The following is a 24,649-nucleotide window of genomic DNA, read 5'->3' on the forward strand; positions in this document are numbered from 1 at the left end:
CCCAGGTTGAGTTGGCAGTGCCATCCCAGGTCTAGTGGGCAGGAGGCTGGCAAGCTGCCTTTGCTGCTGTCAACACCAAGCTGTCCCAGGTCCAGCGAGCTGAGCCCTGTGGTGGAAGAAGGTGGGGTCCTGAATCTGAATCCATCTTACCAACCAGGGGATTAGGGTAAGGCCTGGGACCCCAGTGAGAAGTGGGGCAGTCATGGTCCTTCCTGCATCAGTCTGGGGAAGATGATGTGAGAAAATGCAAACACCCACTGATCACACTGCCTGGCGCCCAGCAGGCACTCAGAAGGGCAGCACCGCTGCTGTTCTTACCCCTGTGTGAAGAAATTCGGGGCTCTGTTAGGTTTATTCTGGGGAGAAACAGGACAGTGACCTTGCCCTCCTTAGCCACCCTAAGCCACACTGCTGGATTCTAAGCATGTCCCAAACCACTGGCAGCCACAACCAGATACCCCAGGAATGAGACAGAACTGAGGCAGAAGGCTCGATGAGAGAGGCACAGTGAGGGGAAGGCTTGGGCTCCAGCATCAGGGAGACCTGGTTTGGAAATCTTGCTCTGCCACGTATAGTGTGATCTGGGGCAGGTTGCTTGACTTCTCTGAGCATCAGCTTTCTGGGGATAATAACAACTGTACCGATGTCATAGGATGTTGAGAAGACTCAGGGAGGTGACACCTGTTGAGGGGCCTGGCTTCCATGAATAGGTCTGCATGAGCATGAAAACCAACTTGACCCATCTGACCCCTCCTCATCCTGACACCTCCCAGTCAGCCCTTGTCACACCACTACCCCCACCCCCCAGCACGGCCAGGTTAATCATTCACTTCATCCCCAAAGGCCTCAGGGATTGATGGGGGACAAGGCGATAGGCAGCTTCCGGCACAGCGCTCCCGTGGCCGCGGGGTGGGGATCGCCAGCGACACTGAGCTGACTCTCCTGGAGGATCGTGCTTGTGGGATAGAATTCATTTCCAACATATTATGTTTTATTTCCCCTTCCCTGCTGGGATAAACTCTCCACCTTTGGCACAGAGAATTCTAATCTGAGAAAATGCCTCCTCTGGTCTCGCTGAATCAGATTTCCTGCGCCCGTCCTGCTGGGCTCAGTCTCTCCCTGGCAGGGAGCTGCTCCAGCACAGACCTTCAAAGAAATGCTGCTTCTGGGCTCTGGTCAGTCCTCTGGCAAAGAGGCCCCGCTGTCACACTGCTGAACACAGACAGACTTGGAGGATGCAGGAGGCCTGTTGCACTCACACAGCACCACACGCAGGGGTGCTCAAGTGAACACAGGTCTGCAGAACAACATCTAGCTCTCCCCGCTTTGGTCTCTCCTGTTCTCTGAACTGCCTGGCGGTTCAAGGGCATGGGGAGTGCACAGAGCTGCCTTCCCCCCTCCCCATGACCCAGGGCCTTCCGTGTAGTCAGTGTTCACCACTCAGTCGCTCCCTAGACTCCCTGGGCAACTCATCTGCACAGGCCCTGGGAGGCTGCTAAGGTCACGAGGAGGTGGCCACTATTCGTGTCTGGGGACAGTGTGGCTGGCACTAGGAAAGTGCTGGCCCAGAGCCGGGAGGGGATGGCTCTGCTGGGAGGAGTCAGGGAGCCCTGTGGGCCCTGAGAGGTTGATGGCATTTTGTTAGCTGGACAGAAGAGGAAGGACATTGCTGCACTGGAGACAGTAGGAGCCGATTTGTCTCTGGGTCCCCTAGCCCCAGATCAGGGCCTGCAGACACCCACGAACAGCTGGTGAAGGCGTGAATATGGAATTGTGTTGGGCACTTCAGGAGAGGAAGGGACCCTGCCATGGGTGGGGACACTTAGCAGAGTCTTGTGGGTGAGAAGGAATTGGCCTGACGTCATGGATGCAGGTGCCTCCAGCCCAGCAGGCCTGGCTGTGGGCAGCGTTTGGGGAGGGGTCTGGGGGACTGGGCAAGTCCTCCTGATCATCCAGCATGTCTGTGCCTGGGGAGGGACTCCTGGAGAGGGACCCCCACTCCAGGGGGGCTCAAGGGCTCGCCTATCTCACTACTTGCTGATGTTTCTGATGCCCCTTGTGTCTCCCAGATCAGCAGACGAGAGTGATGGGCAACCCCCGGGATATGAGGGATGCATGGGCATAGTGGGACTGATGCCCAAGTGGAACCAAGGCGGGGCAGGTCTGGGGAAGGCCAAGGACAGCCTAAGACAGTGCAGTGAATGGAGCTCGTGAGATGGGAGTGGATGGAACGCAGACATAGGAGCTGCCAGAGCAAAGGAAATGCTGGAAACCACAGGGGTAGCTGGGCTGCCCGTAGAGTGGGGAGTCAGAGGGGACAGGCCAGATCTGGGGAGGAGCTCTGTCCAAGGGAAGGAGGACAACAGACAGCTCCCTTGGTGGGAAGCCCAGTTCAGATCTCCTGCTGCAACCACCAGTTTCCCACCAGGTGGCCTGAATTCCATTCCTTGGTGTGTTTCAGTTGGACCTTTCTGGAGGCTCTACCTTGGGCCAAAGGAATGGTTCAGAAGGCAAGAATTCTCTACTGCAACTGGCCAGAGAAGGCCATGGGGAGTGCGTGGGCAAGGTGTAGGGAATTCCAGGGCTTAGTTGAAGTCAGTTGCTACCCCCTCCTAGAACAGGCTACAACGACAGCTGTGTTTGGTCTCTCAGGTTCAGAACCTTCACCAAGTATCTGAGACATGGCCTGAAGAAAGCTGCTCCACATAAACTAGGCCAACGAGCTCTCTGCCCAGTCCTTGAAGCTGATGGAGAGCAAGGGCCTTCATTAAACTTTGCACCTACTCTACAGGAATCTCCAGCAAGTCAGCAGTGATGAGATGATGGGCGCCTCCTGAGCATGTTGGCAGGGAATCACCCCCGCCCAACCAAACTGGTTGGTGTTTAAAACAAACAAAAAGGAATTTTGAGACGGCCCATGACATGATCACACACCAGATGGATTCTGTCCACAGGATGACACTGAACCACTTACTGTGACATTGTGGGCCCCTGAAGGCAAGATATGGCCGTGTGATCATCAATGTTTTCACAAGTGTGGAACAGAATGCGTATCCATGATTATCTGTTGAACAAGTGACCTTGGCTCTTTCTCTGCTCCTGGGCCCTGGTTGCCGCTGACCTGGCACACCCCACTCCCTGGAAGCTGTCACAGGCGACTGTGTCCATCTCTGTAACCTGAGAGCCCTGATTCCTACCTCCCTGCCATGCACTCGCTTGTCCCCTCTCTATCTGGTACCTGGTTGACCTCTGACCCTGACTCTCCACCATGTATGCTCTTGATTTCAAGACTGCCCACCGTTCTGTGTATGAACTTTTCTCTGCCATCAGACAAGAGGACAAGGGCCTGGGACGATGGCTCCTGTTTGGCCTCTGTGCACACTTATCAGTTTAATCTGTTTGCCCTTTTGATAACAGGACCTCTGATTTCCTTTCTAGGAACCACCCTTCCTTCACTTCTTAGTGTGTGTTTCAGGAAGAGCCCTACCTCTGGCACCCAGGGAACCCTTGGCCACAATGACGGGCTCTGAGACCGGCGTGTGACCTCATGCTTCCTGTGGCAGTCACTAGGAAGTGACTCCCGCTGTCTTGCTCCTGGCAGGTTATGGCTGGAAGCTGCTGCAGCTACCTGGCCACCAGGAAGGTAAAGTCCCCTGAGAATGGCACCAGCAGAGGAGGCCAAGCCAAATGCAGCCAAATACAGGTCTGATTGATGAGATTTAATATCTGGATCAAGCCATACTTGAAGCTGGTATGAGGAAACAATTTCTCTTTTGGGGTTTATGTCCCTTGCAAACCAAAGTAGCCTAACTGATGTAGATTCCCTGGTCTTGGGGACTGGACCAGCTCCTGCCACCCTCAGTACTAACCTCTACACATGTCCAGTTTCTACCTTGCATGCAAATCCCAAGAAAGCACCCAGTGTGCCTTTGGTGTCCAGCGATGGGTTTGGTGTGCAGTGTACACCAGGTGCAGGATACTGGCTTTCTCGTGTTGGTGTCAGCTGAGGCACAGAAACATTAAAGAAGGCCTGGGGTCTGGAAGGAAACTAGGAACAAGGATTACCTGTGGTTCAACATCCTGGGATCCTGGGTCACCTGCCTAGGCTGCTGCATAAACCCCATCATGACAAACCCAGCAGGAATCTGCCAGGTTTTTAGCACAGAGCTGGGGTTTGAACCTGAGGTCTATTAATAGACAAATGGCTTTGAATCTTGACTGTGCTTCTGAGTTGTGAACCTTGGCTAATCCCCTAACCTCTCTGGGCCTTGCAGAGGAGACAATACCTGAGACCCAGCCGTGGCTGAAAGAACTAAGTGGGTTAACCTGTGGGAATTGTCCAGCCTGGCACCTGAATTGGGACACAGACCCACTTCTCCAGGTCTTAGCGAGGTGCCTGGCACGTGGTGAGCAATTCAACATCACAGCTGCCCTCCACTCCTTCACTGCTCTTCAACCATAAGAGGAGCTCCAACTGCTGTGAAAGTGCCCAAGACCTAGCAGAAGCGGGGTGGATGCTGCCCCCTAGCCCTCTGCAGTCCTCTTCACTTGTGCTGAATTGAAGTCAGGTGGTGGAGCTTAGAAAGCAAATTGCAATTTTGAACCTGTATTTTCATTTGGCTGTTGATACTGCTCAGCCCTTCCATGGCATGCCAGGAGCCCTTGAACTCCCTGTGGCAAGAGGAATACTATCTGAGAAGGCAACATCATATGTTTAATAAGAAATTGCTTGGATTTTCAACTCAATCCTTATGAATTTCCAGAATTTGACCTCCCTTTTTTGATTGGCAAGTTTTTCCTCTTGAAGTCGAACATGGCTGCTACAGGAGCAAAGCCTGGCCTTGTTAATTTTGCATCAGAAAGCTGTCTCTGGGCTACCTGGACTTTTTGGGAAAGTGAGGCCACATGTGTCCCACCAGTCGCCCTCTCCAGACAGACCCGACAAACCCACAAGGGACCACCACCACTCTGGGTGATGGCAGTGAGTCAGAAGAGCTCTGCAGCTGCCTGCCGGCGCTGAGGGCACAGCTGCCTTCCAGTCACCCTGCTGCGGGCACGCAGGAGCTGGTGGGAATGGAGCCGGAGACCACCCCAGATGTGCCTGCTTTTTCACACAAAGTTATGGCTGAAAGAGTGGAAAAAGGAGTGATGGAAAAGGGGGAAATATCATTTGGAAACAACAGGGATTGAAGGGGCAGCCTCCAGAGGGCTCTGCCTCGTGGTCTGTGCAGGCGCGGCTGGTAAGTCAGGCCAAGAAGGCACTCTGGCCGGCAGACCACGATGTTCGCTTCTCACTCATGCCTGGTGCCCCAACCTGCGCCCTGGGCCCTGCCGCTCGTGTGTCTGAGTCAGACTTGGGCACCATCTCCTGGCTGTGCCCCCAGCGCCTCTCCCTCTGCCCCACGATGCCAGCTCTCCTCGGTTTAGTGCTGACTTTCCACAAGAGTGTAGGCACGTGGGTCAGTTACATGTGTGCCTGAGCTGGGGTGGCTGCCACTGAGGGGTGTATGTTCTGAGAGACGCTGGGTGCTGGGAAGACAGGCTGACTGGGAGGCCCTGTCTGTGGGTGACTGACATCTGGCTCTGCTTCTGCTCCACTGGAGGAAGAGACTGATGTTTACTGAGCACATGTGCAGCACAGAGCCAGGCAGACGGTGCCTCGCTTAATCCCTATAAGGACCTGTGATGTGAATATTATTGTCCCCACCTTAAAGCTGAGAAAACTGATCTCACTGAGGTTAAGTTACTGAGGGCAGGTTACCAGCTTGTTAGTGCCAGAACTGAAAATTTTGGCCCAGAGCTGCCTGATGCTAAAATCTATGCTTTACGTTCAACCACACTACTTTCATCAGCTGATCAGCCTTTGGCTTTCAGCAGCTAAACTCCTGGGGGCATGGTGGGGGCTGTCATACTTACTTTCTCTCTCTCTGTGAATGGCTGTTACATATGTGTGTGTGTGTAATTTTTTGGCCATACCATTCTGAAAGCAAATTTCAGACATCACCTAAATACCAAAGTGTGCACCCCTGAGGCATAAAGATAAGCCCCTAAAAACCATGACATCAACAATAGCTCTATCACGTCACCTAACATCCCAGTCCATCTTCAGATCTCCCAACTTTTCAAAGAATATCTTTGATGCTTAAAAAAACACATCCAAGTTCATATTTTGCATTTGGTTATACAGCTTAGTCTCTTTTACAGATGAAATCTTTGCTTTCTGGGAAGAATTCAAGGGGCACTGGACCTTCCCTTTCCTTGCCTGCTCTCTCCCCAGCTCTCCTCCTCTCCAAGTCCACTCATTTTGGGAGTCTGGGGTGTCCCAGGGCCCCCTTACTTCCCCTCTTTTCCTGGGGCATTTAAGACTAGCCCTTAGGAGCTCATAAAAACACAAAATGGAATGAGACAGGATCTAAATTCCTATAATACAAATCTGTTTCTACTTGGAAACAAAACCCTTATTTATGGAAAATGATTTGGAATTTGCTTTTGACCACTAACGGAATATTCATTTTCCTTTTTCCAAGTGAATGGAATTATAAGGATAGCAACTGAAATAAAACCAAATAACCTGGATACACAGAAAGTACTTAAATGATAATCAATTATTAATCAATTTAAAAATCCACATAAATAATAAAACCTTAAGATGTTTACTGAAGGCCAGGTCAGTGCCAAGCCCTCTGGTGGACGTTCCAGGTTCACATTCTCATTGGGGGAGACAGGCAGGCATTAAAGATATGATTACAAAGCTATGTGAGATGCACTGCGTGTGCCAAGTTCTGAGGTAGCACAAAGACAAGGAGCAACCAACTCAGTTGGCAGGATTCACGAAAGGGACCAGCTCTGAGGGCAGACAGGCAGATAGATCATCACGGGCCTCATGGTCTATGTCAAGGGTAATGGGGAAACTTCAGGGGAGGCGAGGGGCAGGGAGGTGGCACGGCCACTGGTGTGTGGGTCAAGTGAGGCTCTATGGGGATGCAGTGCAGCTGAGTCTGAAGGTCAGTTAGGAGGCTGTGGCTCAGTGCAAGTGAGCGGTAACACAGCCTGACCCACTGCTGTGACAGAGGTGTGGACAGGTGAGGGACAGGGCAGTGTCAGGGGGCAGAAGGGAGAGGCTTGAAGGGTGGTGGGGAGCAGACCCAGGTTCCTGGATGGACCTCACTGCGGTGGGAGGTAGAGGAGGAGGGGCACGTGTAGGTGGGAGTGTACCCTCAGCCTGTGGGTGAGGTGTCGAGAAGGATGCAAACCTCGGTTGGAGGTGTGTGGGAGGCAACGGCAGAGTTGAAGGGAACTGTGTGTGACTTCTAAGCCCAACGGGGTGGAGGGGTTCCTCAGAGCTGAGGGTGCCAGGAAGGTATTCGCTGGCAGGGCAGCTTCTCCAGCCCAGCGTGAGCCTGGCACTAAACAGCCTGGCTCACGCTTGTAAAGTCAGAACTCTCCGCATGCACAGACAACAGGCAACCGCATTCCAGGAGCAGATCCCAAGGGTAAATCCAAACCACTCCATCCCAGGCCTCCAGAAGCCATGGTAGTGCTTAGTTTGAGCTTTGGTTTAACTGGCTTTTCAAACTTACGTTAAAGAGGTTTACAAAGCTTTGCTCAACTGGGAGAATAGACACGTTTCAGTGCACATTTTTTTTGGATTCTATCAGATTGGAAAGCAGGCAATTACTTTGTTTGTAGGATCAACTAGGGGTAACACAATGAAGCGGGTCCTAGAGTGGGTCTGCCCTGTCCTCCCACTTCCTGAGAAGGCCCAGTCTCCGGCTGAGGCCCATGGCACACAGCAGCACGTGTCCAGGACTAGAATCCAGTGTCCCTGGGTGCCACTATCAGTGCAGTCCCCAAAGCCAGGGAGGGAGAGCTGTACTCAGTTGAGAGAAGAGGGCTGCTGCTGCTGGTGGAATAAGAATTAGCTCCTAATTCAAGCAAACATCTTCTGGGCCTGTTTCCCCATCTGTATGATGTTTATGAGCCCATCTTCCTTACCACTTGATGTCAAAGATTCAATTAAGGGACTTCCCTAGTGGTCCAGACTGTGTGTTCCCAATGCAGGGGACTGAGGTTTGATGCCTTGTCAGGGAACTAGCTCCCACACGCTGCAAGGAAGATTCTGTGTGCCACAACTAAGACCCAGTGCAGCCAAAGAAAACAAAAGATTCAACTAAATTAGTACATAGGTCTTTTCAAAGAGGGGCTGATGGGGCCAAATCCAGGAGCCCCGAATGATGTGACCAAAGATTGAGTCCTCCGTTGGATCTAACAGTCACTCGAGAGTGCCATCGTTTCCCGATAGAGATACAAGCCACTCGCACCCATGACTGGTGACGTGGGAAGGTAAAAATAAATGTAAATGTCTTCCAAGTTTAAAAAAAAAAAAATTAGATGAGTAGAGAAGTGAAAGTACCAAGTAGCTTGTCCACCTAATTAAACACAGGGAGCACAGCAGTTTCCAGGGGGTGCTCCCTCTGCTGATTCCTCAGAGGGGGAAGAGTTAAGGCAAGATGTCTGGCTGAGGGATGCCCAGACCCTGCTGGGGAGGGCGGGGCTTCCTCACTCCTTCCCCAGCCACAGAGAGGAGAGAAGGCCCACTTCTCCATCCAGGAGAGGAAAGCACGGGGACTCCTCAGGTTCTCTCTGGCTCTCAGCTGCCAGGAGAGGAGAGCGTCTCCACTGAGTCTGGGAGATGGAACTGAGCATGCCCTGTGCTCCTGGTGCCATGCCCCCAACCCCCGCCTCACCACACACACAGCTGCCATGCACAGGGACCCTGGGCATTGCCTGAAATTGCCCACATTTCCTATGGGGCATAGCTCAGTCTTTTCAATTCAGAGATGAGGTTTGAGCAAGCCCATTTGGCTTCAGGTCTAAAGCCATATTCTCCTTTTAGCCTTGGTAAAAAAACAAAAAACTGGCATCCTTATCTCATTTGACTGTCTCCTGGGCCTTCTTTCTCATTTGATTCTGAACTTGAGAGAAAAAAAGTTATTTACAGCCTCCTTAGACCTAAACATTTTCCAAGGTAGGAAAAGATAGTCTCAAGTCAGAGACTTTTGAACTCTTTAAAGAAATTAGATAAGGAGGCAGAGGCTAACTAAAAATCCATTTACTTGCCCTTGTTTGGAACCATCGACATGGCTCATGATGAACTGTGAGTGGTGTTACATTATGTCTGCTTTAGAAAAGAAATGAAAGGCTAGACAGTTCAGTTTGTTGTCTTTTAGTTACAGGGCCCAGCTTAGGTCTACCGACAATGGGCCTGCAGGTGAAGAGGAGTCCCTGTGGGGGCCCTCAGAGAGCCCTGAGCTCACCTCTCTCACTGTTCTCATCACTCTGGGTTGGGCTGTCCATTTGCTGGTCTGTCACCCTTATTATGTCCCACAAGGACTTATCTATTTATTTATTTTACACATGGATGAACAGATGCAGAATCAAAGGAAGAAATGGTCATAGCCTTGAAAGAGGAAGCTCCAGTGAAGCAGAGGTAAGAAAGCACCTTTTCTCCCCTGAGGGCTCTGCAAAGGCCAACCCCCCTTGCAACACCCCTCCCCCCTGCCCTGCTGCAACCGGCCACAGGTCTCCATGGAGTCCCCTGGCTGGCTTCACGGGCACTAAATTTGCAAGGTGGAAGGATGAATGTAATCAAGACCTCACTAGTCTCTGCCTCCAGTGGAAAGCTAACTGTTCTTAAAGAATGAAATCTACAGGAACACAGACTCAAGGCAATGGTCTTTCTGAGGTTAGTGTGCACTGTCTGGCTAGCTTAAATTATTTTTCCGGAACACAGTAGCTTTACTGGACATTTCAAACAGAAGCTGATGTCTCTGCTTGGTGAGGGAACTGAAGTGGGCTCTGGAGGTGAACCGTCCTGTGCTTGCAATATGGTCCTGGGAAGGTCCCTGAGCTCTGACTCTGGCTCGAAATACAGCTAAGGATCTCTTCCTCAGAGGGGTATGGCAGAAATGACACAAGTTTTCCAAAAGGAGAATATGTACTATTGGGCTATATGAGTAGTTTAGGTAATACATGGATGGACCTTATTTTTTTAGATAGACCTTATGAAAATATTGGGCCAGTACCGATAATCTATGGGTTTATCAACATCACTGCTTAAGAAGAGAGTAAAATGTCAGATTAGTATAAACGTCAGGTTGGAGTCTGTTTAAAGAAAAATATGAAGTGAAAAAAAAAATAGTACAGATAGAGTACAGAGGAGAGTGTGGCAAAAAACTCTGAAATGGAACTCAAAAGGCTTCTTTGAGAATGCATGGCCCCTGAAACACATGCCTGCCGGTAGGAGGTGCTCTAGAAACACTGCCTATTCTGGGCAATGGTTCATCAAAGCAGGCACCCAGGGGAGGACTGAAGGCCAAGCTAGCACCAGGGCAAAGCTGGAAAGAGTTAAAAGAAAGGGGTCTTGGGTTTCCCTGGCCCATCCCCCCTGCCGCTAATCTGTCACCTAATGAAGAAGCTGTGGCACAAGTGAGCTGGCTGGCAGTTCACTTACAGCAAACTGATTAAGAATGTTCAACCAACAGCAGACTGTAGACCTTTCCAGAGAAAATAAATAGAGTGTAGACTATATGCAAATGTGTTTGTCACTTTGACAGCACGTCTCAATTAAGGCATCTCGCGGCTGTGGGTAGGCTCTGTGGCTGCAGCTGGAAGGGAGAGCCCGCTGCATGGCTGATACTTGGGGCTTGACCTTAATCCGCATGCATGCATTAAAAAAAAAAAAAACCCTGCCTTCCTGTACACTTGCATAATGCTGGCAGCCACGTGAGGGAAGTGACAAACGGGGAAAAAAAGCCACTTTCATCCTCTCCAGTTTACAGACCTGTGAAGGCACAGACAGCTCTTATTTCAACAGAGTTTGGGGTGGCTTTTTTAATTGTTTATCCCCCACCCGTGCGTGCACACACTCTTATTCTGCATTTAGCTGGGAATGACATTAAAGCATCTCTACTTCTTGCTGAAATGGAAAGAAGGTCTTTCTCCATTTCAAATAGGGCCTCCTTTTTTGTGTTTCGAAAATGGAATGTTTAACACCATGAAATCCCTCTCCCCCGCCCCCTCTTTCTCTGTAATGGGCTCCAAACTCCAGAGAGGGGCTCTTTTCATGGGAAGGTTAGTGTGTGCAGGAATGAGGACAAAGGAAAGCAGGAAGCTGGCTCTGGAATGCCATGCTGGCGACAACCGACCGACTGGGGCTGCGCTTTCAGCAAACACAGTCAGGGAACTAGGGTGCAGATTCCTTCAACAAGGCCTGAACCCCAGGAAGGGGCAGCTCCTTGGGGTGCAAACACCGATGAAATTTGAAGATAATCATTAATCAAGTGAGCACTGCCCTGTGGATACCTCTTTCCTATACTACATTTCAGTTTTTATAACATCCCTTTAAAGTGTAAAATCAGAAAAGGGGGATGGATATCTCCAAGTTTAAGATGTATAAATGTATTATCTAAAAATACTGATTACAGAAGAAGATTCTTATGTTTCAACAAACTCATCCCTCACCATAATAACCCACTGCAACAGTTTCATTAGTTCCCTTCATTTCTAAATAGCTCAAAGTCTGGTACACAGCAGGCACTTGATAAATGTCTGTTAAAAGCAGGAACATTTGAATGCATGCTTCTAGATCTTTTAGGTGATAACATAGCATCATATTAAAGATAAAATCATGAAGATTATTTTAATCATGCTTCATCTAATTAATGGTTCAGAATCAAGTGACTTAAGAATGAATAACTGCAAATTCTTATTATAGTCATAGCTTGCTAACAGAGCCATTTCTCACAAATTAAGAAATTATGACTTTGGCTCATCAAGAGAGTCAATTCAAGAGAAGAAGAGGAGGGTATACAATGTTTTTTAACCAAAAATATAACCACTGATAAGGACATGGATAAGAAAAATTTCAGTTTCTATGTTTTACTTAAGAGGAAAAAAAAATCAAACAACTGAACAATGTTTTAAATGCTCAGGTTGAAAAAAGTTGGTTACAGAATCGGATCACAAGAATTATAGTGCGGGTGTTTACTCTGAGAAGCACGACCCCCAATATTGATTTTCAGGAAGTGTATTAATAAAGAACTCCTAATTGATTTTTTAAGACTTCACTTGTTGTCTTTTATTTGAAGGCGCAAAGAAGGGCCTGGGATGCTGAAGCGCTCTAATGAGATGCTTAGCTAACAGAGGCACCTTAAACCGAGTGCCTTGGAATGGGGAGGCAGCAGCTGCATTTAATGACTTCACTTTACAGTTGAGCTGGTTTATGACCAGAGCCACACTGTCTTCTCAAAATTTCTGAAAATTCACCTTTTTGGAAACATGCTTCTCCCAAGTGAACCTTTGATAATATGCAGAACTCCATGGAGTTTTTTGTTTTGTCTGAGAGAGCTGAAATGAAAAACTGTTTACATGTGCTATATCATCCACTAAAACATAACAGAAAGCCCAGGCCAGTCAAGGGGCTAGGTACATACCTGTCCAAAGTGGACTGTGATTGGCCGCCGGTCTTCTCGGAACTTGGGGTCCTTGGCCTCTACAAGTGGGGACGGCGCAGTCTTTGGCAGCTGCTCTTCTGTGGTTGGGGCACAGCCATTCTCAGCGATGTCCTGCAGGGAGAAGTCCCATTGGGGGGTTGGTGTCTGGGTTATGGCCCCTGCCATGAGCTCAGGGGCTCTTTCCCACCCCACTGCTAAGAGGCCTGACAGAGAACCCCCCTCTCGGACCCTCCTGCTAGAGATAAGGAAATGGAAGGCTAACTTGGCCCTTTCACTTAGGGAAACCAAAATCATGCACATTAAATTATAAAGACAACATAATAATTCACAATAGTGGAGAAGACCTTTCCTCCTGCTACCTCACGCAGTTATTTTAATTTTTATATATTCACTCTGTCCACATGCAGGCATTTAAAAATTACTTGCAATCACAACTCATGCATAATTTTACATTCTGTTTCTTCTACTATAAACATTTCCATGGTACAATACAGTCATTAGAATGATCATTTTAATGGATGCATAATATTTCATTAAGCAGATACTCAATAATTTAATAAACCATTTTTACGACTACTGGGCATTTAGATTGCTCCTAATCTTTTTTAAACTTTTTTTTAAACATCACAGGGATAAACACTGCCATCTTTCTTTCTTTTAGATTAATTCTTTAACAGAAATCCATAGGAATGCAATTGCTCGATCAAAAGATATAAACATTATTAAGGCTTTTTATTCATTCTACCAAACTGCTTTCCAATTTACACCAACTACCAGCAATGGATGTATTATCAGTTTCACCATGCGTGTTAGCCATACCGTTTTAAAAATGTATTGCTAATTTAAGAGGTGAAAAGCTAGACCTTGTTGTTGTTTTAATTTGCATGGCTTTGATGATTTGTGAGTGTGGACATTTTCTACGCATTTGTTCACTGATGACGTTGCTGTTTGTGAAAACCGTGTGTTTCTGCTCCCTCCTTAGCCCCGGTCTTTTCGGCAGAGAATGAAGACAGACACTTAAATCTGAGTTGGGATTCTATGACCTGGAGAAAATTTAGGGAGCCAGTGTCATCTTTTTTTTAATTTAGAAATTCACATTTAATTTGTGCTTGTGATAAATAAAGTCGAATTTTAAGGTAAAGAAAAAGCACAATGTGCAAAAAGCAGTGATGCTCCTTTCCCTAACGCTGGCAGCTGACTATCCCCGTGGGTTCTTTGGGATGTGGATGGTGCCGACTTGTGCAGTGTGGGCCATATGGTTTTATTCAAGTCAAGAAAGTTGAATGAAGGCAGAGAATAAATGTACAAGTAAAAAACATTTAAATCTTTTTTTTTCTAAGTAAAAATAACTTACAGCCAGAATAAAATAATAAATACAGACAGAGGATGAGATGGTTGGATGGCATCACTGACTCAATACACATGAATTTGAGCAAGCTCTGGGAGTTCGTGATGGACAGGGAAGCCTGGCATGTTGTAGTCCATGGAGTTGCAAAGAGACGACTGAGCGACTGAACTGAACTCTTTTCATGGCAAAAACAAATACACATTTTGGTCGACAAGACACATACCCTTAGTACTCATTAAATTCTGCACATAAAAGGCTTGACAATTGATTGTTCTTACTGAGTTAAATAGAGAGAATGGTGGCACGTGGAGGAAAGTGATCCCTTACTAAATAATAATGCATTAAAGAAGACACAAGGAACATCTTTGAGCCTCAGTCTCCTCACCTGTAAAATGGAGCTATGGTACCTATGAGGAATAAAGATGATTAAGCAACATAAATGTCTAGAACATTTTTCCTCAGGAGTGTCCTCTGTATGATACTCAATAATAATACCTGAGTACCTACTAACAAGGCACTCAATAAACTACAGGGAGTAAATCAACTATGGTGGTTTAGTCACTAAGTTCTGTCCGACTCTTGAGACCACATGGACTGTAGCCTGCCAGGCTCCTCTGTCCATGGGACTCTCCAGGCAAGAATACTGGAGTGGGTTGCCATTTCCTTCTCCAGGGAATCTTCTCAACCCAGGAATCAAACCCAGGTCTTCTGCATTGCAGGCAGATTCTTTACTGACTAAGTTACAAGGGAAGCCCCAAATCAACCATACTTTAATAAAAATAAATAAACAATAGGGATTGCTCCCCCACCCCTCCTCTCTATATACTCAACTCCATACACCCAGCTGAGTCTCTGTGCTGCTTGGTAACAACACATGGAGATGGTGACCTCTTGGTTTTGCTAGGTAGGGCTTGCACCAAGTGGCCCCGGCCTCAGCCAGGCTGAGGCTCAGTGATGAGAGAAGCTGCCGCCAGCCAATTAGAAACAGCTCTCTTGGAAAGGGGCTGCCCAAAGGTGCTCAGGTCAAGTGGAACAAAGAGAGGGAGGGACTCCTTCTGTGCCAGAAAGTAACAAAGGGCACAAGGGGCATTATGGATCCAGTGGGGTTACTGAGAGGACATACATAAGAGGTTAAATAAAGCCAAACAAAACAATTCACTTTTTGTTTAGGAAAAGTATTGCACTGTATGTGACTGGTTGGGGAGAAAAATAAAGACACGAAGCAGTAAGGTAAGCTAGTAAGAAAATATTGAGAGTAATGGAAACTATAAGATGATAACTATTTTTTAAAATGTCTGTGGTAGTTTTGGGCAAAGTGTCTTAGCTTAAATTTTTAAGTTAAAATTTCAAGTAAAAATGTCCTAGGTTTTGTTTTTACCATTAACTAGCTATCCGATCTTTCCAATTCACTCAACCTCTCTGTACCTATTTCTTTATTTTTACAACAGGGAGACCACCATCTGCTTGGCAAACTTCAAAGCTGCTAAGAGAATGGGTTAAATGAGATGAGATGTGAGGAAGCTTTGAAAAATGTCTAAGTCCTGTGCAAATTGAACATGAGACTTCTTCCCTGCAAAATGGAAAAAGCACCATCTAAAAGGAAGCGCTTCCCTGTCCCTGTACTGAGTGCCTACTACTTGCAGTCACTTCTCCAGACCCTTGACCTTCACTATCACACTTAGCTTCCACAAGAACCACAAAGTAAATGGGATTATCGCTCTTTTATAGGTGAGGAAACAGGGCTCAGAGAGGGCAAGTTACCCAAGACCACACAGCTAGAAAGCGGAGGAGCCCAGGGCATTGTGATTTATACCATATGGACCCACGACAACAGCACAAGAGAAGGTATTCTGAGTCAAGGAGGTGCTCAAAAACTCATCAGATGTGACCTTGTCCTCAGAAACCCCTATCACAACAAATCGTTGTAAAGTTGAATAGAACATTTGGAAGCCAAATGTGTCCAGTATACACATGTGCTTGTGCATCAATACATATGTTAATTTTCTTTAGTTAAAAGACCCAAAGGTGCCCAAGATTTCTTACAAAGTTCTGGGGCCCGCCCCACTAATCTGTTAACTTCTTCACTATTTCTTTCACCTGGGGTAGGAAAACTGCTTCCTCCCAGGATCCTAGAGAGCAGAAAGGGAGAAGTCCCAGTCAGGAAAGAAACAGGGCCAGTTCACACCCTCTTCTGCAGGTACCAGCAGAGATCTTACATACTGCATGGATCCAAAAACACGACACTTGGTACCTGTGATGAAAGAAATTGTCCTTTAAGATTAACTGAGATGCCATCAGCAAAGGGAATGGTAAAACTCTCATACTTTTCTGGTGGGAACACAAGCTGCAATTCCTATCAAGACCCTAAAAGAGGAAAGAGCCTCTGGCCCACTAAATCTACTTTCAGAAATTTATCCAGATGAAATAATTAAGAATTCCTGCAAGGTTTACCTATGAGGATGTTTGCCTAGAAAACACTGGAACTAACTGAAGTGTCTAGTAATGGGATTAATGAATGTATGTACGTCTATCGCTGTATGTGGCTATTTAAAACAACATGTGCAGGAAATATTTAGTGTTTTGAGAAATGGTCAGGATTTCCTTTTTTCCTTATTGATTTGTTGAATTTTCTCCACATTTTTTTTTTTTTTTTTTTTTTGGTAAATGCTCAAAATGTCCTTAAGAAGGTAACAGGCAGGGAAAATCTATTCCTTCCTGAAGAGTCACACAGGAGGAAGACACTAGATGGAGCTGCGGGTAAGAGGCCGCTGAAGGTTGGTAGATTTCTCCCATGGCTCTGTTCAGAGCTGGGAGATTGTTAGTTCCCATCCCTTGGTCAACAAAGGAGTCAGAAAAGAATACAATTTCTATCACCTTCCCCAGGCTGGAATCAGAGATCATGCCTGGGATCTAATCTCCGTTTGCCTGTGGAGAAGGCAGGGACAAAGTCCCTAGGAGGAGTCCTGAGACGGGAACCCAGAGGAAGAAGGGGGCTTGGCGTGGCCTTGGGTGGGAGCTGGGGTGAGGGAGCTGAGGCTATATGACTTCATGAGGCAGAGATTCCAGGAGAACATTCCTGGCCCATGGGAGGCAGGGAGCAGGGTGCCTGGAAGACTACTCTGGTGGCTGTGTGGAGGACCAAAAGGGAGAGGTTCCCAGCCCAGCCATACTCTCCGGGTACACGCACACGGGTGCATGGGCAGGCCAGCCGCTCCAGATGTGGGATAGAAGAAGACAGACAGGATGGAATCTGCCATTTGCCAAATGGCTACTATGTGTTGCTGTTTAAACCCATTATTTCTTCTAGTCCTTACAACAGTCCAGTAAAGATCTCTATTTCCCCTACTTTATAAATGAGAAAAACTGGCAGGACTGAATCCGGCTTATCTGTCTTATCCCCAACACCACACCGCAGAGCAAGGGGTTTGAAGGCTCTCATGGGTGTGAGGCTGGGGCCTCGTGTCTCTGACTTAGCTTCCCAGTCTCCATGTTTGGATTTGCACAGTGTCCTTCTTTTCCATTCTACTTTACGCTACAGCAAATGCAAACTACAGTATGAATATTAATAGCAAAATAGTATCCAGAGTTGGAATTTCTGTGATTTGAGGCTGCAGCAGAGACAGGGAGATGACAGTTGTGTGATACGGTGTGAAAACGTCTGTCCTACAAGAGTCTACCTGGGTCTCCCAGCCCCAAAGGTGCTGCCTCACTCCCTTCAATACACGAGGAAAAGTTTCGCCGCAAACTCAAATCTTCACTGACTCAACTGTGAATCTGCTCCTTTCACTCACACAAACTCTGAATCAACAAGCTCGATTTATCTTTAAAAGATCAAATATTTAAAAAGGGCTGTGAGGGAATTCCCTGGAAGTCCACTGGTTTGGACCTGGCCCTTTCACAGCTGTGGCCTGGGCCGGGTTCAATCCCTGGTCGGGGAACTAAGATCCCTCAAGCTGTATGGTATGGCCAAAAAAAAAAAAAGAAAAAAAGGCTGTGAAATGGGCCAATTGACTCAATCATTTTAATTTTATACTGAAGAAAAAAATATTATTTTTCAGGGGTTCTCCAATAGGTAAAAAAAAAGAAGAAGAAAAAAAAGGACATCCTTACATAAATATTTTAATGTTCCTCATAGGAAAGAAGGAGTGTGTGAATAGCTACTGTTTTTAAAAGAGGGCATTTGGTGCAGTGGTGTACAACACTGCAATAGAAGGAGGTTTGTTGAGAGCCACAGCCTAGCCACGCAGCATCCTCCCAACAGGCCAGGTCTGGTGGGGAGGGGCTCTGGACGAAAGCACTGATTTTCCCTTTAGAAAATGATGGCTGGGTAGCATTCCTTGCCATTTCTTCTTCCTAATTTTGAGCAAGTTAAACTTCAAAGAAGGCCAAGCTATAGAAGAATTTGACCACCTTGCTCCATTTATCCAGAGAAATGTGTTATCCATCCTTTTTTTGTTGTTGGGCTAAAGCGGAGCAGGTATGGAATAAAAGCTACACTACAGTCTCTATTAACAATTATTTGCCAATGGTCACAGGGATACTTTGAAAGCTCCTCTTTCAGAGGCTTTGAAAGTCTGCAGCACAAACGAACGAGGGATGGAGAAGGGCCCTGCTCAGTCATATTAGAGATGGACCTCCACGCGCCATGTTGACCTCTCCACAGGTCGGCCCCACATTTTCTATTTGCAATTCAAACCCAAGGCAAGAGCGAAGAGGGCAAGGTTGGGTTCTTGATTATATCTGCGGGGTCACCATTGCTATGCAGAGTTAGAGGAGGCCAGGTGGCAACCCAGTACATTTGAAAATTAGATCTTTGTTGGGAACAGCCTCGATTTTGTAGCAGAAACCAAACTTGAGATGCCTACATAGGATACATCCGGGGAGCCACCCAGATATGTTGCCATGTAAAGGGAAGGTAGAGGGGTAAAAAAGCCAAGGAAATATTTTCTACTGCGGTGAGAGAGGTCAGACAAAGCCAGATCCTAAATTAGCTCAGGAAAGGGAGCTGGAGTCCTGTGGAAGACCTGGTCCTGTCTGTCCTGAACAGTGCTAGAGTCTCAATTACAAAATGGCTCTTCCAAGAACAACTGCCAAGTATCAAGTCTGCAGAAATCTGTAAGACCGAAGGGGGAAAAGTGAAAATTGAAAAGGGTGCACTAATAGATCTGTCAACAGTCCGATGGTGACAAGCCACATTTCTATGAAATGCCTTCACCGTTCGTGTCACCTGAAATGTACTGACACTCTCTATAGAACATTATCTCCTGAAGCCATTCTTGAGAAGACTGGCAGGGGGAAGAGGAACAGGGGAGGGAAGACTCTGCCTCAGATGCCGTCAAGGAGAGGCAGGGAGATGGCGGGGAGAAGAGTGATCTAGATTGTCTAAGTGAACCTTTGAGCAACATCAAGAGCCCTCCGTTTAACCGGTTATTTGCAGAAATTTTACCCATCATAAAAAGGGGATTTTCTTAAGGCCTGATGCTTACGTGTACAAGGAAGGAGGTGATGGCCGGCAGAGAATAGATCTGACCAAGGAGTCAACATGTGTCCTCTGCCTGAGGAGGGGACCTTTCTCTGCTTACTCCAAGTAACCTTCTAATACCAGCCCGATGTGGTTATCAAGGAAGGAGAGCCTGGTGACAGCTCCGCCCTCCCTGTCCCTCCATTTTACATCTGCAATCCAATTCAGTTACACGTGACTGGGATAGGAGATAAAAAGGTGTATTTAGGGACTTAAATAACATCCAAGTAAAGGATTCCACCTGCTAGTCTCTGGCGGGGTGCAACAGACCACAGTTAAAGGTCTATCTGAATTTACATTAGCAGGATTTTTATTTCCAGGACTTGAATCTCAGCTACTAAAAATTCACTCCCAGCTGAAACTAAGAATGTGAATGCTTAGTAAGAGCAAATTATTTTGCAATTAGAGGAATCAATTCCTTTGACCATTTCAAGTTAATGAGAGGTCCTTTCTGACTTCTAAAATTAAAACTGCTTTCAATTTTTTAAAAAACTGCCGAGGTAGACAAAGATCCTTATTACTTGGCACATTTTGGGGGTGTGGAGATAATGAAGTAAGTGATCCCAAACATCTTTTGGAAAACAAAACACTTGTTTCAAGAAGGCAGTATGAAATACTATAGTGATAAGAGCACAGACACTGAAGCAGATGAATCTCGAATTGAATCCTGGCTCTGCCAGGCTCCACCAGTGTGACCTTGAACAAATTACTTCACCTTTGAACTGAGGGTCTCCTTACACAGGATATGAGAATAATACCCCCAGAGTGGCTGTATGGATTAAATGTGAAAGCTCCTGGCCTGGACCATCCTTAGAAAGTGCTTAATGAAGGGTAGCAACGCTAATACTGATGCTGATAGTCATAATAATACAAAGATGCCCTCTCTGTTATAGCAACTTCCCTGCACAAGTCTAGAGAATCAGGTAGAGGCACTCTTAGCCAGGATGTAGTCTGTATGATTTTATATGACTTTACTGATGGTCCATGAAGACAATCAGAGTCTTTCCCTGCCCCTTGGGTCTCACACATCAACTGTGAGCAGAGCCTGCAGTGTCCTCCTCAAACCCACGTGCAGTCTGGAACTACGGCAGTCATTTCCCTGGAGGTGCTTCTTGACTTTGGTTACAACCAGCCCCAGGGCAGAGGTCAGCTGTAGGAGCTGGTAGTGCTGGGGTGGGGAGGCTGAGCCAGTCTGTATGGACCCTGGTGAAGTGCCAGCCCAGTGGGGTGAGCAGGGGACAGACTAACAGTAGTAACTCTGAACTTGCTTGCCTTTGTGGGTTTAAGCCAGTCTTAATGTTATTTGAAGACAGTTTTTTGTCTGTGAATATTTATAACAGTGTGAAAACTCCCGGACAGCTGGTAATGCATTTTGAAGTGTGCTAACAACACTGTATCAAACAGCCTCTATTGATCACATCGTACTTTTTTGTGGCCACGCATTTCATACACGGTGCTTATACATTTTGAATAAGAACTTCAAGTACCTTTTGCTTCAAGCGGTTTTTCACCTCTTTTATTCCCATTTTTGCATGATCTTTTGCCTGCATGAAAAATTAATTTAAGTTAAGATTCCCCTTCTGTTTCCAGCAGGGACTGTGCTTGATTTCAGTCCATCGTGAATCACCTTCTCTGATTACTAGAAAAAGGAAGGAAAATGGGATCATCAAGTTGAAAATATAATGGCTATGAAAACAAATACAATGTTGAAAGGTTAAAAAAAAAGCCCTTAAAGAGGCTACACAGATTTTATTTTCTGCATTTTGATGGCACTGATTTTTCCCCACCTCTGAAGCTCTTCTGCTCTCTGTAATTATTTATCTCCACAGCCTGGGGACAGCTACCAGTAAGAGGAGACCAGCAGCTTCTCCAGCTGCAAGGTTCAGAATACCCGCTACACTTAACCAGGGCGGGGCTTCAGGACCAATTTTCTGCCCAGGCCAGACAGACATATCACTGGGTTTCTCTGATGCCATTTCTTAAATTTCATTTCAGCAGACACCCTGGCTTTGACTTTCTGTCATTCTACGACCTGTGCGATTCTCTTGGCAGGCACCCACCCTATTAAAATAATCACTATTTAAGCACAGATAGGACTAATAAAATTAAAAATGGAAATAAAACAAAACCACCCCAGTTAAGTAGCTTGGAGTCAAATTAGGAAGCAGGAGAAACCATGAGAAAAAATACTTGAGACTCGTAAAAGATGGAGCACCGGGAACTGGTGTGTTCTCTTATTTTCACTCTGCTGTGGGCACAAGTTTCACAAACAACGCATTTCCTATAGGGCGGTGATGAGAGAGATGATGAAGAATTTGGGACCAAAAAATGGGCATGTGTCCCACCACGAGCATTCTACAGTAACCTGCAGAGCAGCTGCTTTATTCTGACATAATAGCGAGGATACACACAGGAAAGGTCTACCAGAACACCTGACAGACCACAGCCTCTGGGTCTTCAGAAGGGAGTGCTGGAATTTTAGCCACCCCATCTACATCTGAAAAGCTAAAACAAGTAGTCTCCCATTTCTCTATTGCAGCAACTGTGTGCAGAAACATTTTAAATGAAAAAACGTCACTGACCTGGTCATAAAACATCAATGCTAAACAATTCTGAGAGCTTTGAGAGCTTTAGGAAATAACACAGCAGCCCCCAAATCTGCTCTGCCACACAGGGTTCAGTCTAAGAGTTTTGTCGTCATGCTTAGGAACAGATCTGTTTGGATCCTGAACCAAGACCAGTACTTACGAACTTATAGACAGTCTTCATGGCCGGGTTTGCTTTCGTTTTTACAGTATTCAGAATTGCTCCACTTCCTTTCTATAATAAAAATGTCAGTTAGCAATTTGGACTGAAGATATAGTAGGCCAACAGCAACAAAGACCTCTTCTCTTTAATCAAGTTAAGCAACATTTCAAAAGTGTGTAACTTAATTAGAGGAACAGGCTTAGATGGTGACTGGTCCTGGGCAATTAAACTCCGACCACAGAAGAATCCCTATGGGTGGGTGCGGGGGCAGAGGGGGAATAGTGGATGGTGATAAAATAGCTGAGGTGGGACCCCAGGATCAGTATTTTGCTTGGCAGCTGTCTGCTGGCTGGTAGGAAAGCTCATCACAGGCTCTCTGAAGCAAAGCTTTCTTTGGAGTGATCTACAAGGAATTCTACAAGAAATCTACAAGAATTTCTTCTCAAGGAATTCTAGTTACCATGGACAACATTAAGATAAGTTTAATAACAATGGATGCTGACACTGAGCTGGGGCAGAAAACTGGGGGCCGATTAGGCAAGGTTATCTGGCTACTGTGACTACCTTAAGTCAGGCACCCTCCTTTCTTCCCCCTGGTTTTCTGTGTTTGTAAGGACTCACTGTGGGGATGCTCTGGTTTAGGTTTTGAGGGTACCAAGCCACTAGAGGGCAGGTCTCTGCCTTTAAAGACCCCCAGGCCGGGGGGTAAACAAGTGCCACCCAAGGTGGCAAGAACCACACTGGCCATGCACACAAGGCAGGTGGCAGCAGCTCATTGTGTAGCAGGATGGGGAAGGCATCAGAGGATGAAATATTTGGCCCATGAAGGATGAGTAGGCGCTTGCACTGGGGACAGCGTGGATAAGGACATTCTAGGGATAGGAAGCAGCTCATAAACAAGCGCAGAAGCTGTAAAGCCATGGCATGTTCTGTGAGTAACAACGGTCAGTGCATCATAGGAAGACTGGCGAGTGGAACTGAGAGCCAGACGGGGTCAATCATAGAAGGCCAGCATGAGCAGTCCACACCCTAGACGATTTTTAACCAAGTGCATCACATAATCAGATTTGTGGTGGTTTGGAAAGATACTGGGTTGGCCCAAAAGCTCATTTGGTTTTTTTCTTTTTTTTTCATTTGGGTTTTTCTGCAACAATCCCAACAGATTTGAATGGAAAGAGAAATTGGATCCAGAGCATATACAAAACAGTCTGACATACTATGTAATTATTGGGATTAACTTTTAGCACAATTTTTGGTAACCGCCTGTATTAGAAACCTTGAGCTTTAATTAAAAACTTCAAAAATTTGACCTAGAAAGCATTCTCTGTTGTAGGATAATAGGAAATTTTCACCCACTCATTTGTTCCATACTGCTTTCCAAAATTACTCAGTATCCTATTTCAATGGTCCTTTAGAGTATTAAAACTCCCTTTATCAATCAATCAACAAGTCCTTATTGCTTGTCTGTGATTTGCCAAGTGCCATGTTTGGCCATTCGAGAAGAACAAAAGAAACCTTTCATTGAGGAATTGCTTACTCTCGGCCAACTGCAGCCACTTCCAAGGGACCTGCCTTGGCAGCAGTGTGCTTGGCCCATGAGCAGGAGAGCACACTTATCACACCATGCTGGAGCTGCCTGTTTATATGCCTGCCTCCCCAGTAAGAGTGGGATCTCCCTCAGGGCAGGGCCTGTGTCCTGCTTCCCACTGGATCCCAGTACCCAGTGCGGCACCCGGCACACAGAAAGCCTTTGGTACATACTCACTGATGAACCCATTTAAGGAAAGGCAACCATCTGAATTCTTTAGTGGCTTTTGAAGCCCTAGCACCTGGCTTCTAACACAATCAAAAACTGTTTACAACAATAGTGAGGGGACAAAAACTCTCAGTGGTGCATTTTTCATCCTCCCAGAAGCCTTGTGCTGTGAAATGTATTTCAGAGCCGGAAGTGGGACCGATTTTTGGGTTTCTCATGAAAAGTTCCCAACTGGTCTGACCCTAGAAAGAGACCCCTGGAAATCCTCTGAGGAGGCAATATCCTTTCAACATGCCTCGGCCTGCTTCCTGAGACAAGGAAGCTTCTCCTGGCTCTCATCACTCTTACTAGGGCGGGCTTTGGACAGTCTCTTCCTGCTAGTCTCCACCTGGCACCAGAATGGCCTGGCTTTACAAACAAAAGTATCTTCAGCTGGGCGCACACAGTGCCCTGGGCCGAATGACAGCACTGTGGGTGGCAGGAGAGGAGGAGGGTGGCCAGCAGCCAAGGAGGGGCCCAGGTAGCTCTGCGGGGGCGGCACTTACCCGGACTGTGGAGAGCCACTGGTGGTACAGCTTATCACTCCCTGGGGAAAGAGGTGGCAAAGAAGCTGGTATTTAGAGAAGTCATACATCCACCCTCAGGAGTTCCTCAAGTTGCTTTCAGCATGCAGGACTTGAAAAGTTCAAAATCTGGAGAACCACACGGAGGCTCCCACGCCCCCCTCCCTGAAGGAGCTGCTGCCACAGGTTTCTTTCTCA

The 24,649-nt window shown here is 46.8% G+C and overlaps 1 protein-coding gene across 3 annotated transcripts in view; it reads right to left on the minus strand.

The window, feature by feature from the left end:
* DENND1A (DENN domain containing 1A) overlaps positions 1 to 24,649 on the minus strand; it is a 540,190-nt gene that overhangs the window by 40,719 nt on the left and 474,822 nt on the right. For all 3 annotated transcript variants that reach the window (XM_052647633.1, XM_052647632.1, XM_052647635.1), the window contains exons 16-19: positions 24,434 to 24,474; positions 22,133 to 22,204; positions 20,872 to 20,928; positions 12,495 to 12,626 (exon numbers count right to left, since the gene is read on the minus strand). In XM_052647633.1, coding sequence (XP_052503593.1) covers positions 12,495 to 12,626; positions 20,872 to 20,928; positions 22,133 to 22,204; positions 24,434 to 24,474 — 302 coding nt within the window. The remainder of the gene's footprint in view (positions 1 to 12,494; positions 12,627 to 20,871; positions 20,929 to 22,132; positions 22,205 to 24,433; positions 24,475 to 24,649) is intronic.

The sequence above is a fragment of the Budorcas taxicolor genome, chromosome 11, assembly GCF_023091745.1.
Source record: "Budorcas taxicolor isolate Tak-1 chromosome 11, Takin1.1, whole genome shotgun sequence".
NCBI classification, from domain to species: Eukaryota; Metazoa; Chordata; class Mammalia; order Artiodactyla; family Bovidae; genus Budorcas; species Budorcas taxicolor.